Raw genomic sequence first — 15,915 nt, forward strand, 5'->3', positions numbered from 1 at the left:
ATGCCTGGTGATTAGAATCAAGGTAGGAGGTATGTGTTTGGTAAAATGCAGAGTCCCAGGCCACAGCCCAGAGCTCTTGAAGGAGACCGGTGCTTGGAATCTGTATTATAAACAAGGACCCACAAGTGATTCTGATATAGGCAAGAGGTACGGTCCTCTATAAAAAAATGGAATTTGCCTTGTTTTAGGTTAATGCCTTCCTGAAATTGTCATTTTTATTAAGAATTTGAGCTACCCAAGCAATAGCTTTGTCTTACAAGACCTCTAAGGTACTTAAATCCATGCAAACTAATATAAATAAGCATAACTTTATTAGAGGGATATGGCAGTTTCTAACAAGCCTCCTGAGAGATTGGAAGCAGGAATAGAAAGTAAGGACAAGGCCTCTACTTGTTCTCTGACCTTCTTTTCTCCCCACGCATCTGTTTTCATTCTTCTCTGCCTGCACATAGTACAAAAGAACCACTCTAGGAAGATCTGTGGGTGTTCTCTATTCAGGGGCCCTGACTGACTCCTTGGAGTATCCTAATTCCAAATTCTCTGGAGAGAGACTCTGATTGGCTCAGCTTAGGTCAGGTATCTACCTCTGATCTAATCAGCTGTGGCCAGGTGTTTCCACTGCCCAATCAGAAGGTTTTTCTAATAACAAAGAGTTGGAAGAAAGGAAAGGTATGCTAGAGTTCACTTCCAAATTAAACTGCAGTCACTTTTGATCGTGTGGTCATTCTTATTTTTCCTGATCATTCTCGAGCACACATGTTCTCCAACAGGGGTCAGGAAACCACTGGAGCCTAGCCCACTGCTTCCCCCCACCCTCCCCAGGCACCTGTCTTGTGAACCACTGCTTAGTTTTATTGGAATCCAGCCCCACTCATGCACTTGTATATTGTTTGTGGCTGCTTTCTCAATACAATAGTTTAGTAGTTGACATAATCCCACGAAGCCTATAATATTTAGTTTGGCCCTTTACAGAAAAAGTTAGCTGACTCCTAGAATTCAATTCAATTCTATTTCTTCTAAATTATTAGTAGTGTTTTATGCATGTCACTTCTATTTTCCCCCCGTCAGTATAGGGCATGTTACTTAGGACAGGGCAAGAGAATCTTCACATATCCCTATTCATTGATTTAATAAACTGTACAAATGTAACAGTTTTTCCTAAGGTGTGGAGCACATGGCATTGATGATTTGCAAGATGATTTCAGTTAGTACTTGAGATTTTTTTTAGGTAGTACATAGTCATGATATTATATAAAATTAAATCACATGATAAGGTTACCCTCTGTGTTTTCTTTTAGTCTTTCTAATTGAACAAGAAAATCTCATTCGATGACAATGTGCTCTCTAACATTTTCTAATATCATTTTTTTCCTCTAACAAGGAGAAAATGCAGGGCCTGTCTTAGAACCTTTAGCAGCCATCAGTGTCTAGCTAGAATTTACTAGCACTGCTTTGCTTTTATTTATTTTTATGCTTCTCTTCCGTTTATGACTGGTGATACTGGTTTGCCATTAATAGCGGTGATATAAAGTTTCCTTTTCAAATTTAGTTAAGTAAAAATATGACTACGTTTTTAAAATGCTAAGCAAATAACAGTTTAGGTGGCAGGGAAAAATGTGAAAAAGGCCCATGAATGATTGAAGTTTGGAAAAGCCTGCATACATAACTGACGTAGATACCAAGCAGTCCTGGTGCCCAAAGGAAGGAGTGGCTGATTCAGGTCTAAATGGATCATCTAGGTTAGAGAAGGAAGTAACATCTCAGCTGAATCTCAAATTTTCCAGGCATTGAAAGAGTGTGGAAGGACATTGCAGGCAGTAGGAATAGAGTGTTCAAAGGGAAAGAAAGAACAGGACATGGTCACAGAATTGTCTGGCTTTCGAGAGCCACTGAAGGACTTTTAGCATTGAAGCATTGAAGCATTAAAGTACGGAAGTGGCACGATCAGATCTGCATTTTTAGAACAATTGGTAGCTCGTGCAGGTTAATCTCTCTGAGCCTCAGTTTGTTTGCCTGTAAAATGCAAATAATTGAAACAGACTAGGATGTCCACCCTTGTCCCTGGCGCAGGGGGAAATTTCCAGCCATTCTGCCCTGTCTCTCTTCCATGCCGAGGGCTAAAATGTCCTATCACAACTGCATTGGCTTCCCAGGTGTCTGGGGCTCCTCCCCTCTGCTCTTAGTGGGGAAGGGGAGGGGTTGCAGATATTCAGAATTGTTGGATGGTGCCTTGACCAGAGGCGATGGGTCCACCCTCGAGGACAGCTCAGCACTGAGACCCTCCTACTGGGCTCTGGGGTCCTCTTAGCTGAAGGCTCTTCTTCCTCCCACCTCTGTCCCTCTACTCATTCTTTCCTGGCCAAGTCACCTCCCTGAGTCCTCCCTGCTCTCGCCCAGCCCAGGTCTCTCTAGAATCCAAGAGCAGGAAACCCCCATCTCCATCTGCCTCTTTATATCTTAGGACAGTGGCTTCCCTGAGTCATTGTTTCTGCTTTGGTGAGGGCTGCAGAAGGCAAATACAGCCCCAGGGTACCAGGGAGAGCACAGAGGGAGATGGGAAATAAACTGGGGACATGCATCCAGACACTTTGAGCCCTACCTTCCCAGGTAAGTCGGTGGGTCTCTTGAGGATTGAGGAAATGCCCGACAGGTGGGACCCACTCACATTGGCAGCTCTTGTTTTTTCCTGTGGAGCTGGGGGAGGAAGAGGTTGAGGAAAGTCCTCTTGCTGTAGAAGTGGGTGTCAGGGACCCTCTTCCTAAGATGTCCTAAATCCCTGCGTCTGCTTCACCTGGGGCCACCCTGGTTGTGATGAGAGAGAAGATGGTAGGAACAAGAGACGGGGACTTTGTGAGCCGGTGAGCTCAGCCCAGAAGGTTCAATGTATGGATGCATGATCTGGAAGCTTCTGTGCATGAGCCCGGGCACACCTTTCACTGTTAGGATGAGAGCTGAGTGGAGTGTGCTGAGCTGTCCTCCTGCTGCTGAACTTGTCCTGTGTGTCACACCCTCCGGCCTCAGGTCTCTGCTACATCCTCTGGCCCTCCAGCTGAGCCAGGCAGGAGCATTTTACTCCCTCCACCGCCTAAACTCCTCGAGCGTTCTTCTGGAGCTCAAGTGGAGCATTTAAAGGCAGGGATTGCAGTCAAGTAGACCTGAGTTCAAATCATGACCCTGGTCCTAACTGAATTTGTAACATGCCAGGTTACTTACCCCCTGAGCCTTGGTGTCCTGTAAAATGAGATTCATAAGGGAACCTACTTCCTAGTTACCATTATGAAAAATAATAATTGAAAACCAATACTTGTTTGGTCCATTCATAAATGCTCAGAAATATAGTGGTGATTAATAATGTTGCCTGCAAAATATCTGACACAGTGCATGCAGTAATAAACACTTCAATCTGATTGTTTCCTCCTCCAGGAAGCCTTCCCAGACCAGTTAGGTCTCTTTATAATGTGGTCCTGCCCTGCACTGCCTAAGAAGCTTCTTGAGAAAATAGTACCTGCTGTTCATTGTTCCCTCTGGCATAGTCACAACCAATGAAAACAATGATGTGTCCATGAGGACGCCGGTTAACTGGCCCTGATTGTGACCACAGCTCATGAAAGGAAGCCCCAAGACAGCCAGGGAGACTATTAAAGTATTACATTAATCATCCCTAAAATTAATTTCCAAAGTCTTTTTTCCTCTCTGGAGTTCAAGGTCATAGAACGTGCCTGCTTGTTTATTGCTGTATCCCCAGTGTTTAGCAGGCTTTTAATGAATGATAAATAATCGAATGAATAAAGGAACAAGTGCCCCCAAATCCGGCTTTATCCAGCATGTACTCACTCCCTCATTCAACAAGTATTTTTTGAGCATGTACTATGCGCCAGGCATTATTGCAGGCTCTTGGGTTAGGCCAGTGAACAAAAGCTACTTGCTCTCATGGGGCTTGCCTTCTAGCCCTATTGGCTGGGCATGGATACATATCCCAGAGGGATTAGTACATGGCCATCTTTCCTGGAACTGTCCTCCTTGATTTGGTTCAGCCACACAAACTGTGAGGTCAGTGGAAAACGTCATCTGTTGTTTCAGGTCAACAGAGGACATCTGTGCAAAGCTGGGAGTGGATCTGAGTGAACACCAGCTGCCCTCTCTTTCTCAGGTCATGCTCTCGGAGCGAAAAGGCACAGATGAGCTCTACGCCGTGAAGATCCTGAAGAAGGATGTCGTGATCCAAGATGACGACGTGGAGTGCACCATGGTGGAGAAGCGGGTGCTGGCCCTGCCCGGGAAGCCGCCCTTCCTCACCCAGCTCCACTCCTGCTTCCAGACCATGGTAACTTGTCTGGGGGCCCTGGGTCTTCCAGCTCCAAAGCTATCCCAGCAGCACCCATCCCAAGGAGATACCTGGGCTCTTCCCATCCTAGAAACAGAAAGATACGGGGCCCGGGAAACTTGGCTGGGAGTTCTGAGGTTGCCACTGAGAAGTGCTCTCCCCTGAGGCAGATGCTGTCTCAACTCAGATAAAGGAACTCAGGCAATTGGTTTTATAACCAACAGAGCAAGGCCCTTCTCTGTCAGCAAGGGGTGACACGGGGACAGGAACTCAGTGGAAAGGTCCACACATTGTGCCTCTAGATGGTTTTACTCAGCCCTCCAGCCCTTTGGGGAAATGCATGCGTGCATCTCTGCAGGTTGCCTGAGGCCTTTGCATGGGTCTCCTTGGAGGGTGGGTTTCCTGAGAACATGGCCCTCAGAGGACTCCCAGGGAGGGGGCACAGTGTCCTAGACAAGGGCTCGTGAGCTCAGAGCCATGACTGCCAAAATGAGAAGGGAACATTTGTCCTCTGTCTGCCGCTGACTATGATTTCAGCTCTATCTGCAAGAGCAAGAGACAGCCCTGTAAGTAACCTCTTTACCTTTTCCCTGTTCAGATTAAACCTAGGCCCCCATGCCCAAGGAAGGAGAGGCCAGAGCCCAAAGGCAAGGAGGTACAAAGTTAATCCTTGCCTTTGGGGTTTCTCATGGCCAATGACCTAGTGACTTAAAGATGCTTTTAGGGATTTTTCAAGATTAATTTTGACTCTATCCAGTTCTCAACCTACATGCTGATTTCAGAGCCCAGCCCATATGTGAGAAGGGATGCTATTGTATTTTGCATCTAATTTGATGTGTCTATAAATTCTTTAATCTAGTGAGTTCCCCCTCTCTTTTATCCTTTTCTTTTACCTGTTCTTTTATCTGCTGAAGATATGCTGGGGTGTTTGACCTGTAGCATTTCCATAGTCTGGGTTTTGCCAACTGTATAGTCTTGGAGCACTTCAACATGTTTCCTCTGTCCTCTTTATTTCCTGCAAATTAGCAGCTGGGTCTAGAGGCGTGGTGCCACTCCGCTTCCATCCCTTTGGCAAGACCGTAGATGGTGGTGTGTTCTTTCCTCCGAAGGCACGTACTGTCCAGTTGCCTCTCTCAGTGATGTTGGCAGCAACTTATGATTGCTGCCTAGATGCGTTAATTCATTAGGGATTGTATGATGGTGAGATCCTAATTCTAGCATGTCTTTTCCATATACTGGTTGGAAAGCTTGTACAAAGAGGGGCTTTCCCTCATCTATTGCTTGGCTTCTGTGTGGTACGGCTCCTGTAGGAAAAACAGGCTAAATGCCTGATTCTTTCCCTGCATGTGACAGCTTTCGAGATAATAAATTGGTTCACTATTGTGCTCTAAGGGTGACTAAAGTTTGCTTTTAAAACAAATTTTTTTTTGAGTAGAAGAAGAGAATCAATGGAAAGGAAAATATTAAGTGAACGATAATTTACATCACTTTGAGACTTGGCAAAGGCCAGGAAGGGAATACCCCTCACTAGGCCAAATCTCTAGTCTTCCCTTGGGGAGTTAAGGTCTAAGGTAATCAAGGGGTGGCAGAGACAGGGCTAGGACTGAAACTTCTAGACTCCCCAACTCTCCTGCCTTCTCTCTTTTCCATTGTTGGTCCCCAAATTGACTCATTGACACCACCAGGCGACAGACAGTCTCAGTCTGGTAAATAGTCTAAGAAGGAGATTTTCTCCCCACGAAAGAGGCTGAGCTAACTTGGAACAGTGGTTGTCAATTTCAGTTGGATATGGTGAAACTGAGAGAAATCAATCATGTGTTTCTGATATCCATTACAGTATGATATCTTTGTAGTTAACTGTTTCATAAATAAAGTAGAGTGGATTTGAAGTTATTCTTTTAATGTTGAGCCACATCACTCCCCTGTATTTCAATATGCATCTGGAATTAAAGAGTAGGGGCTGGGGGTTTTACATGGAAATCGGGCAGAGCTCTGAGCCGTCTGCAGGAGCTGTCACTTGCCAGGGAGGAGGGATGAAGAACCACAAGAGCCTAGAACTCGAGAGCTCCCTGGATTCATGTCTTGCGTGGGCGTGGAGGCCCCATGCTGGAGACCGATGCAGAATCTCCCAACCCAGCAAGGCCAGCGATGGAACAGGTTGCTTTCTCATTGGTTGAGGATCAGATGAAAGAGTTATCCTGTCTCTAAGGGCTATATTGTTGGTGGGGGTGGGGAAGTGCTTGGGAAGATGCACTCACTGCAGCAAGAGACCCTTGGATGCTACGTGGGGCCGGCTGAGGGAAGAGCAGACACCCTCTCCGCCTCACCTGCACTCCGTGCATATGCTCCTTGAGTGAAATGCCCCAATTTAAATTATTTTTTCTCACCTTTTTTTGGCTGAGCACATATATTTTAATTTTGCATAAATTAAATTTATTTTCAAAGACTTATAATAATTTCTACTCTATGTGAGGCACAGAATAATTTTAAGCCGCATGACAACTTAGAAGCGTCCTGTCGTCATCCTGACTTCATAGACAAGAGGACTGAGCCCACACAGCTGGTACATTTCAGGGCCAGGATTTTAACCGTTACACCATGAAGTCTTTTGTGTGCGGATCACCCGATGACGGCCACTCCACCTGACACCCCTGGGGCAAAATCCCCCCCTGCCAGCCTGGTGCCAGGCTCCACCAGGGGCCTGAGTTCTAACCTAGCCTTGCTTATCTCTCACCTACTCAGTGAAGTCCCGTTGTGTCTCAGTCCCTTAGCTTTCTCATGTCCGGTGTCAGAACTGGCTTTCCATCTGAGCATCTGCTGTGCATGGGTCTTCAAAAACATTGTTTCATCCCAGCCTCATAAGACTCTTGCAATGGAAGGGATTATCTATCGTTCCACTTTGCAGGTGAAAGGATTAAGGGTCAGGGTTGCACAGTAGTTCTCTCTAGACACAGCACCAGGTCACTGGCCCATTGAACTCAGAGTCCAAGCTCTTGTTGGTACAGCGTGTTGGTTTGCCACCCAAATGGCCATAACAATGATAACGATGGAATCAAGAATCCAAAGCAGCAGCTAACAGTAATGAGCACTCAGTATGTGCTGGGCACCGTCCTCAGCATCCTAGCTGTACTACCTCACTTTATCTTCCCAACACCTCTGTTGGATAGGGACTAGGACTAGCCCCAATTTACACATACAAATGATAATATTCAGAGAAGTTAAGTAACTCGTGCAACATCACACAGTGCTAAGTAATGGAGCTGAGATTTGTTCTACAAGACTCTAGAACCCCCAAACTGGAAGCCTTTGCTATCCTGCCTAGGCCTTAACTTTGCATTCCTATTTTTAGTTTATAAAATATTTTTACTCTCATGAATCACATCTAACCTTCACAAGAACACTACAAGTAAGTATTACTGTCCACATTTCTACCCAAAGGACACTGATCCCCAGAAAGATTAAATGGCTCATATTACACAGTTGGGAAGTGGCAGCCCCAAGATCTGAGCCCAGGTTTCCTAATGGCCCTCTGGATGTTTTTCCTACCACGGAAGAGTCACTCCACTTATTCTACAGGGATATTGCAAGGATTAGGTACGATTTTTTCCATGGGAGTGATTATTTAAATTTAGAGCACTGCGTGTATAGGAGGCAAACTGTTGTCAGTGTGGCTAAGGTGAGCAGGCAGGTGATACCCCTTTCTGAGGAAGGCCTGAGAAGGTGGTCCTCCAGCTCATGCTCATCTGCTAGCATTGCGTGGCTTGACCCCCTGAGTGGTGCTTCCGAGGAGGCAATGGGGCTGGAATGGGCAGTCTCCCAAAAGTCAGAACATTACTGCCAGGATTCAGAGGGTACTAATGCTTGTTGGTTATTGCAACAAATACTTATTTGTTGAAACAAATGTCAGACCCCAGCTGCATTGCCAATGAGGGGTACATCAGTGAACAAAAGAAATAAAGTCCCTGTTCCCTTGGAATTTACATTCTCGTGGGGGAGACAGATTAATAAACTATAACAGCGACACGAAGTAAAGGGGGTAGAGATGGATCGGGGCAGAGAGATGCTATTTTTGATAGGCTCATCGAGGAAGGGCTCTCTGGAAAGGATGACACTTGAGCAGAGAACAGGGCAAGCAAGGGAGCGCGGCGTGTGGCTATCTGGGGGCAGAGTGTTCCAGACTGCAGGAAGAGAGAGTGTGAATGCCTGAGGCTCGAGCATCCTCAGCGTGTTTTAGGAACAGCGAAGGAGGCCGGTCTTGCCCGAGTGGATTGTCATTTTGTATTTTGTGACCCAGAATTCTTTTTGAATCAGCTACCTTTAAAAAAAAAAAAATGACAAATCTACTATAACATGCTGCAAATTTGATATGTTTTTCTTGCTAGAGACTTCGAATTTTGAAGACAAAAGATCCTTAATAGAAGGTTTAAAAAATCCTTACAGTGGTTGAAATATTAGATAAAAGCAAAAGAGACACCCAGCAATATAGGAAACCATTTTTATCATCCTGAAAATGACGCAAATTTGATTTTTTAAAAAAACTTGTTTAGGAAAGCAAAGTTACATCAGAAATATCCTTATATTGGGATAAAAAAAAAATCTTTCAAAAATATGCATGGCACAATGTGAACAGAAAATGTAGGATGTTAAATCCTATTTAAGATAGTATTCTAAATGTGTTAAAATTGAATGTGCACACGGAGAAGACTCAGAAAGGGACACAGGCAAATGAAAATATTGATCTGATTTAGGGAGGGGGGGTCTGTGGGTAATTATCTTCTTTTTGAATTTATATTGTTTCAGAAATGTCTTTAACAAAGCAGCTTAAAATTTTTTTTATGTGCCACAAGATGGCAAAGTTAATATCCAAATAGATGCAAAAGCTCTTGGCAGGGGGTTGAGTTTTCAGAGAATTGCTCCTTAGATGAACTGGTCTTACGCGAGTTCTCCTGGAAGCACAAAGGAATATGCATGCACTACTCGGTTGGGCTGATCTGGAGCTGTGACTACTGGCTACATGACCTCTATGAAGTCACTTAACAGTTCTGAATATTGGTTTCATCATCTTTAAAGTGGGCATAATAAGTGAGTATTAAAAGAGCTGGTGAATACAGCATAATAAACATTAAATGGAGGTTGCCTGCATTATTAGAGCTGAGCTGGAGGTGCACCTTGCTGCATAGGCACAAAAGAATTATGTTTCTTCCAGTCCTTTTGCAGTTTTTCTCAGGGACAATTGTCAGCCCGGCACATTCATGCAATTTCCCAACTGCCAGTGGGCACAGGCAGTTAAGTTTCTTTAGCAAAACATCTATTTTAACTGTTTTCTTTTCAATTGAACATATGCACTTCTTTTTTTTTTTTAAATAGAATTAGATTTTATGAGTCATTGAAGGACAGAAGTTACTTCCTCCCCAAATTTGCTGCCATGGCCCAGCAATAACTCAGTTGCAAGGCATGCTGGGAGGAGCATGAACACAGAATGCCAGAGAGGACAGGGAGGGGGCTGAGGATGGTTCCTACTCATAGAGGTGACCCCTGATGGCATGTCCATGGAGCCCCAAGAGTGCCCAAGGGGTCGTGGTAACTCAGGGTCAGCTCTGGGTTGGTAGCAGCCTCCAAGGGTGTGGTTGAACTTCAGGGCATGGCTGCAGGAGGCTCTGGCCGTTGTCTCAGCCAGCAACGATTGGGTTGTAAGAAACAGAACACGCCGTCTTCCACCAAACTAGCTCATGCAAAAAGAGGATTTTATTGGAAAGAAACCACCCAAAGGCAAAGGTATACCTGGGCCTCAATGAAGAACTAGAATCTGTAACCTTAAATTGGCCTAGAATGGATTTTTCTGTTTCTTTCTCCTTGCTCTCTCTGTTTCTCCCTGCTCGTAAGAAGCATTGCTTTCCTAGCCTCTTGCAGTTTCCCTATCCACCGAAGTCCCTGAGTCCCAATTTATACTCATAGGAAAGAAAATCTGATTGGTTCATCTTGGGTCCGGTGTTTATTCCTGGCTCAATCAGCTGGTGGTTGGCTACTTATAACTCAGTAGGAACCTTAAAAGGTGGTGTTGTATCTACAGGGGGTGGAATAATTGGTACTCATGCCAGGTGGAAGGTTTCATCTTGAGTCCGGAGAGACCAACTGGGTTGAAGCAGGATATGGTTTATAGCCTAATGCTACAAACACGGCATTCAGTGCATCCCAGGAGAGGAAGCTGGTGAGAACTTGGCAGATGTCAGGGCTTTAGTCAACTAATACCGTCCAAGGATCTTGATTGGAGGAAAGGAATCAGGGAGGCAGCCCAGGCAGTGAGAGCCCGGGCAGGAAGGAATGGACAGAGCCTGATTCTCTCTGCTTTCTTGACAGTGGCCTTTGCATATTCATTCAACAATCAAAGGTCTGTGGAATTCCAAGGAAGAAGAGACGTTGTTCTAGCCCTTGAGAACTTTGGTCTTTTTGTGGAAGGGCAAGACTTAGAAAGCTGAAGGAAAAAAAAAAAGCTTGAGAAGTATCAATTGCTTGGTTCCTACAGTGATTCTAAAACTATAAAACACAGAGGAAAGAAAAGTGTGTGAACACATCCTTGATTGCACACTTACATGAGTGAGGCTTGGTGAGTGTGCATGGAATTGTCGTGCATCATCTGATGCATCTTGGCAACACCTCTGTGAAGAAGCAGCTATCATTACCCCCTTTAGGAAGGCAGAGAGAGTATAAGTAACTGACCCAAGGTCTTGGAGTAAGTATCCAGTGTAACTGGGACTTGAACCCAGAACTAACTGATGCCAAAGCCAGGGCTCTCAGCCACAGCCCTCCACAGCCTCTCTGGAGAGAAACAGATGGCCCTGAGCAATCAAGGGAACAGCTTACAGACAAGATGAATTCACAGACAGCTTGGAAAGTCATTAAAGATCATTAAATAGACAAATTCTTACTGCAACTCACCTGAGAGCATGGTATGTAGAGGTGCCCACATAGTTGGTTTTCTCTGTCCATGGCATCTTATTAAAAATGGTAGATGTCCCCTTAGCAGTCATGCAGGTATCATGTTGCAGCTGTCTTGGGGGGGAGACTGTCTCTTTTGAATTCCTTTGTCCCATCCGGGGACACCCAGGTGAATTCTGCACCTGCCACCCTAGTCATCATTTTAAATCAGACTGTCCTCACACTCATGTTCCAAATTTGGGAAATTCTATGCAAACATTTTGCACGATGTGGTGACAGGTATTTAACTTGAATTATTTATCAATTGAATATGAGAGATAAAGGAGAAGGGGAATTTAAAATTACCTGAAGGCCCTAGAAGCTTAGAGGTCAGGGGTAATGAAGAATCACCACAACAATGACAATTTAGAAGAAACACTTTAAAGTTGAGCAGACTGGCTAGTTTGAAGAAAAAGATGGTGAGTTTGCCTTTCTGAGCTTTTTAATTGGAGTTGACAGTGGAACACCCACGTAGAAACGTCCTGTAGCCAGCTGGAGCTGACTGGAGCTCAGGAGAGAAATATAAGTCAAGATTCATCAGCCCAGAGAGATGAGAGTTGGAACTCTGAGCGGTGACAAGTCCTCTTTGGAATATTGAGCAAGTCGGAAAGAGCCAACCTGGGCCTCAAGTCTATACTCAAGAAATACTTTTTTAATTACTTGCATTAGAGTCCAACAAATAAGCCTTAACCAAACACCACTGGATGTGATGATTAGGAAGATCGTGCAATAATTTTGTAGGAAGAGTGGAGAACAAAGCCAAACTTCAGGGAGTTATGGAGGAGAATAATTATGTAAAAATTAGGGGCAGTGGATGAGGAATATTTAGTTAACTGAAGCCCCCATAGCACACTCTTTGTGACTCCTGTGCAATTTCATTCATCACATCCTATTTTAGATTATGGTTGGGATTAGTTGTATGTTTGTTTTAACCAAGATTATGAATTCTCCGAGGCCAAGCCTGTATCTTATTCATCATTTTTGCCTCTTTCAACGTCCAATGCCATGACTTGCAAAAATAAATGCTCAGTGAAAGTTCTAAAACTCACTCCTCTGCTCAAGATTGGCTCTAGATATGCCTCTGACAGTGTTTCTCAGATTTTGATGTTTCTTACTGTGGAGTGGGAGATGAACTTCGTGGTATGTGGACGAATTGCATTTATTTTAAAAATAAGTCATTTAAAGGATTGATGTACCAAAGCCAGACTGGATATAGCATAGAGATGATAGACTCCAGATCTTTTCTTTTTTGCAGAGATGATGAATTTCCATTTATGACTTTGGTATGCGCTGAAAATTTTTTAAATAAGCATGATTAAGCTTTTAAAACGTGAATTAGTAAAATTATTTTTAAAATAAGTAAATTTCAGTAGAGGATACAGGCAAAGTTGGTAAAGACCTTGAAGCCAATTGGGAGACAACTGGAGTCTGGACCAATGGCTTTATGAAATGTGTTGTAATTTGATCCCAATCTCCTTGCCCACTTCTGTTATGTGACTCCATGCATTTTACTCTCCCTCTCGAGCCATAATAGCCATGATATGAGGGACTTAAGTACTTAGCTGTATTTTTTCACAATGCCTATTAAAACAAACACGAAACTATAAAGGTAAAAACATATGCATCCATGGACTACCTAAAATTACCTCCTACCTCATTTTGGGAAACATCGCCATTTGGAAATTTATCTGGTCTCCTCCACTCGTCTGGGGAAATCCTTAACACCGGGCACCATGGATCGTTCCCAGCAGCATCTCTGGCAATAGAATAGTGCCTGGCATAGAGTGGGCATCATTAAGTGTTTGTTCAGAAATGAAAGAACAGTGAGAGGCCAACCGTAACCTTGAGTAGCTGAGGCGCTGGTGTGTCAAAGCCACACTCAGTACAGTCCAGAGATGATGGATCTCAGGGTTTCCCCACATATGGTGAGCCGCAGAAACACACCACAGAACATTACCCATAGAGGAGCTATCCCCTCATGGGGGGGTTCCGACTAATGAGTTTGGGGGGCAAGTTGAGTTCTTCCCAGCAGAAAGCAAGCAAGCAAAATCTCTCTCTCACTTACTTCTCTCTTTGTGGCCGATGCCATCTGCTAGTTTTAAAAATAATTTTTAAAAGCAAGTGTTTTGGTTCTCTTCAACGTGCAGCAAAGACAGATGCTATTTTTAGGCTTGTTTTCTATCAAAAATCCCCCAAAGAACCAGGGGCTGGGTGTCGGCGGTTCTGGCGTACTGTCTGCGTTCTGCCACCAACTTGGATGGGACCTTTCTGCAAATGTCATGTGCCTTGGACCTTGAGGATGGAAGTGATAATTCCACCTCTCTCTACCTCTCATCAGGGATGAGAGTAGTATTGGTCTGAGAAAGAGAAACCATTTCAAAAACAAATTGGCTAAATGGTGGGTGGCGGGGGGGACATGTGTGTGGCCTTCTGATTTCAAGATTTTTTTTTTAAGGAACAAAGGAGGCAAGAATAGCTTCAGCTTTCTCTGCTGCACCCCTTTTAATAAAGGATTTGTTCTATAAAATTTGGATTCAGCCGAAAGGCCACACTTAAGGAACTAGAAGAGCACAGTGGCCTTAAGGCTGCAGGTTCCTCACCCCAACCTGCCAGTTTGTGTATTGGTGCATGGCTAGATCTCAACGTTCCTTCTCTCCCCTCTGGACTGGAAGCTCTTTGTGGGGAGGACACATCTACACACCGCGTCATGTCCAGCCCAGAACCTTTCATGCAAGATGGACTTCCTGGAGGCAGCTTAATGAGAAATTGCAAGTATGAACTCTGGAATCAAATTGCTGGGGTCCAAATCCTGGCTCTACAATTTGCCAACCCGAGTGGCCAGTGGCAAGTTACTTAGCCTTTCTGGGCTTCAACTTTCACGTCTGTAGAAGGGAGAAAATGATAATATTTGTCATGTTGGATTGTTTACAGGGATAAGTGAGACAAAACACATAAAGCATTTAGCTCAGTCACATAGTAAGTACCCCAAGGATGCTAACTTAATTTTATTATTGTTATTATTAATATGATTATTAGGCACTCAATACATACCTGACAAGTGCACGTATGACTGTTATATATAAGCTAAAGTTCAGTGCACTGTACAGAAGATTTTTTTTCAGATTTTTTAAATGGTGAATTAAACATTTGTTATATGGCCAACATCACGTTAGACACTCGACATAGGTCCTTGTGTTTAACACTCTATGGGGCAGGTGAAGAATGTCCACTGTACAGGTAAGAGAAAGCTGGAGATTAGAAGTTAAGTGACTGCTCACTGTTGCATAGCTCGTAAGTGCTGGCACAAGATTTCAAATCCTGTGTTGACTTAAAAGGTGGCCCCTTTGCCCTACATGCCACTTTCCCCTAACCCATTCTCCTGGTTTTATAGCCCCTCACAACAGCTATGCAACTTTTGCCAGCAAACCACCTTTTAAATTGCAACTCACTCATATCAACATATACATATAACCAAAATACATGTTTCACAAAATAATATTAATACTTAATGGTGCTCTGTGTAGGGTACTCTGATACTTTCTAGTTTGTTCTCTTTCTTTCATTTTCTTTTTTTTTAAAAGTTGATCGTGAACTGCCAGATTGATTTAATGATCAATTAAAGTGAGCCACAACTTGAGCTTGAAAAACACTGGTCTGGCTGAAATAACCGGGCAGTGCTGACGGGACATCTCATTTTCATCACGTTTACAATCGGCAGCCCTGTGCACGCCCCTCGGTCACTCTGTCAGAGATGGTTGATTATATTGCCCTCATTTTATAAAGGGAGATATCAAGGATCAGAGGTATAAAGTGGTCTTCCCAAGCCCACCCAGCTAGAAAGTTTGGAGCCAAGGTTTCAGTTCCAGCCTTCTGACTGCATGAATGGTGTTTTAGGGGCCCACTGATTCCTGCTGCCTCTGCGATCACTCATTCATTCACTTAATTAATGTGCACGGATGGCTCTCTTTGTCCAGGCAAGGTGCTGGGCTCTTGGTACACAGTGGGAAACAGATTTGACATGGTTTCTGGCCTTGTGGAACTTGCAGTCTTATCTGGCATTAGATGGTTTCTTTCAGAGAGAAAAATCAAAGCCTTTGTATTAGCCTTTGAGGCCTTACATGATCTGAGTCCCTCGTCACCTCTCTGGTCTCATCTCCTGTCTCCCTTCTTCTCACTTCTCCAATCACTGTTGTTCCTCAAGGTTCCCAAAGCACAGCAGATGTGCTGTGGCCACAGGGCCTTTGCACAGATGGTTTCCTCCACCTGCTGAGCTCTTGCTCTAGATATCTGCATAGCTGCTTCCATCAACTCCTCCAAGTCTTTGCTGAAGCATTTCCTTCTCGATAAGATGTATCCTGAGCACCTGATGGAAATTAGAACTCCTTTCTCCCATCTCACCCAGCTGGCACTCCCAATCTCCCTTACTTTGCTCTGCTTTTCCCATAGCACTCATTATGTTTTAATGTTCTACATAATTTATTTATTATGTGTAGCATTCATTGTCTCTATCTGTGTCCCCCACTAGAATGAAAGGTAAAGGCAGGGGTTTGTGTTGATTTTGTTCACTGCTTTATTCCCAACACTTATAGGGTATCTCGTAGGGCTGTATAAATATT

At 44.1% G+C, this 15,915-nt stretch overlaps 1 protein-coding gene across 2 annotated transcripts in view; it reads left to right on the top strand.

The window, feature by feature from the left end:
* PRKCB (protein kinase C beta) overlaps positions 1 to 15,915 on the top strand; it is a 294,889-nt gene that overhangs the window by 235,937 nt on the left and 43,037 nt on the right. For both annotated transcript variants that reach the window (XM_045542806.1, XM_045542805.1), the window contains exon 10: positions 4,151 to 4,324. In XM_045542806.1, coding sequence (XP_045398762.1) covers positions 4,151 to 4,324 — 174 coding nt within the window. The remainder of the gene's footprint in view (positions 1 to 4,150; positions 4,325 to 15,915) is intronic.

Source organism: Lemur catta, chromosome 2, assembly GCF_020740605.2.
Source record: "Lemur catta isolate mLemCat1 chromosome 2, mLemCat1.pri, whole genome shotgun sequence".
In the NCBI taxonomy this organism is placed as follows: domain Eukaryota; kingdom Metazoa; phylum Chordata; class Mammalia; order Primates; family Lemuridae; genus Lemur; species Lemur catta.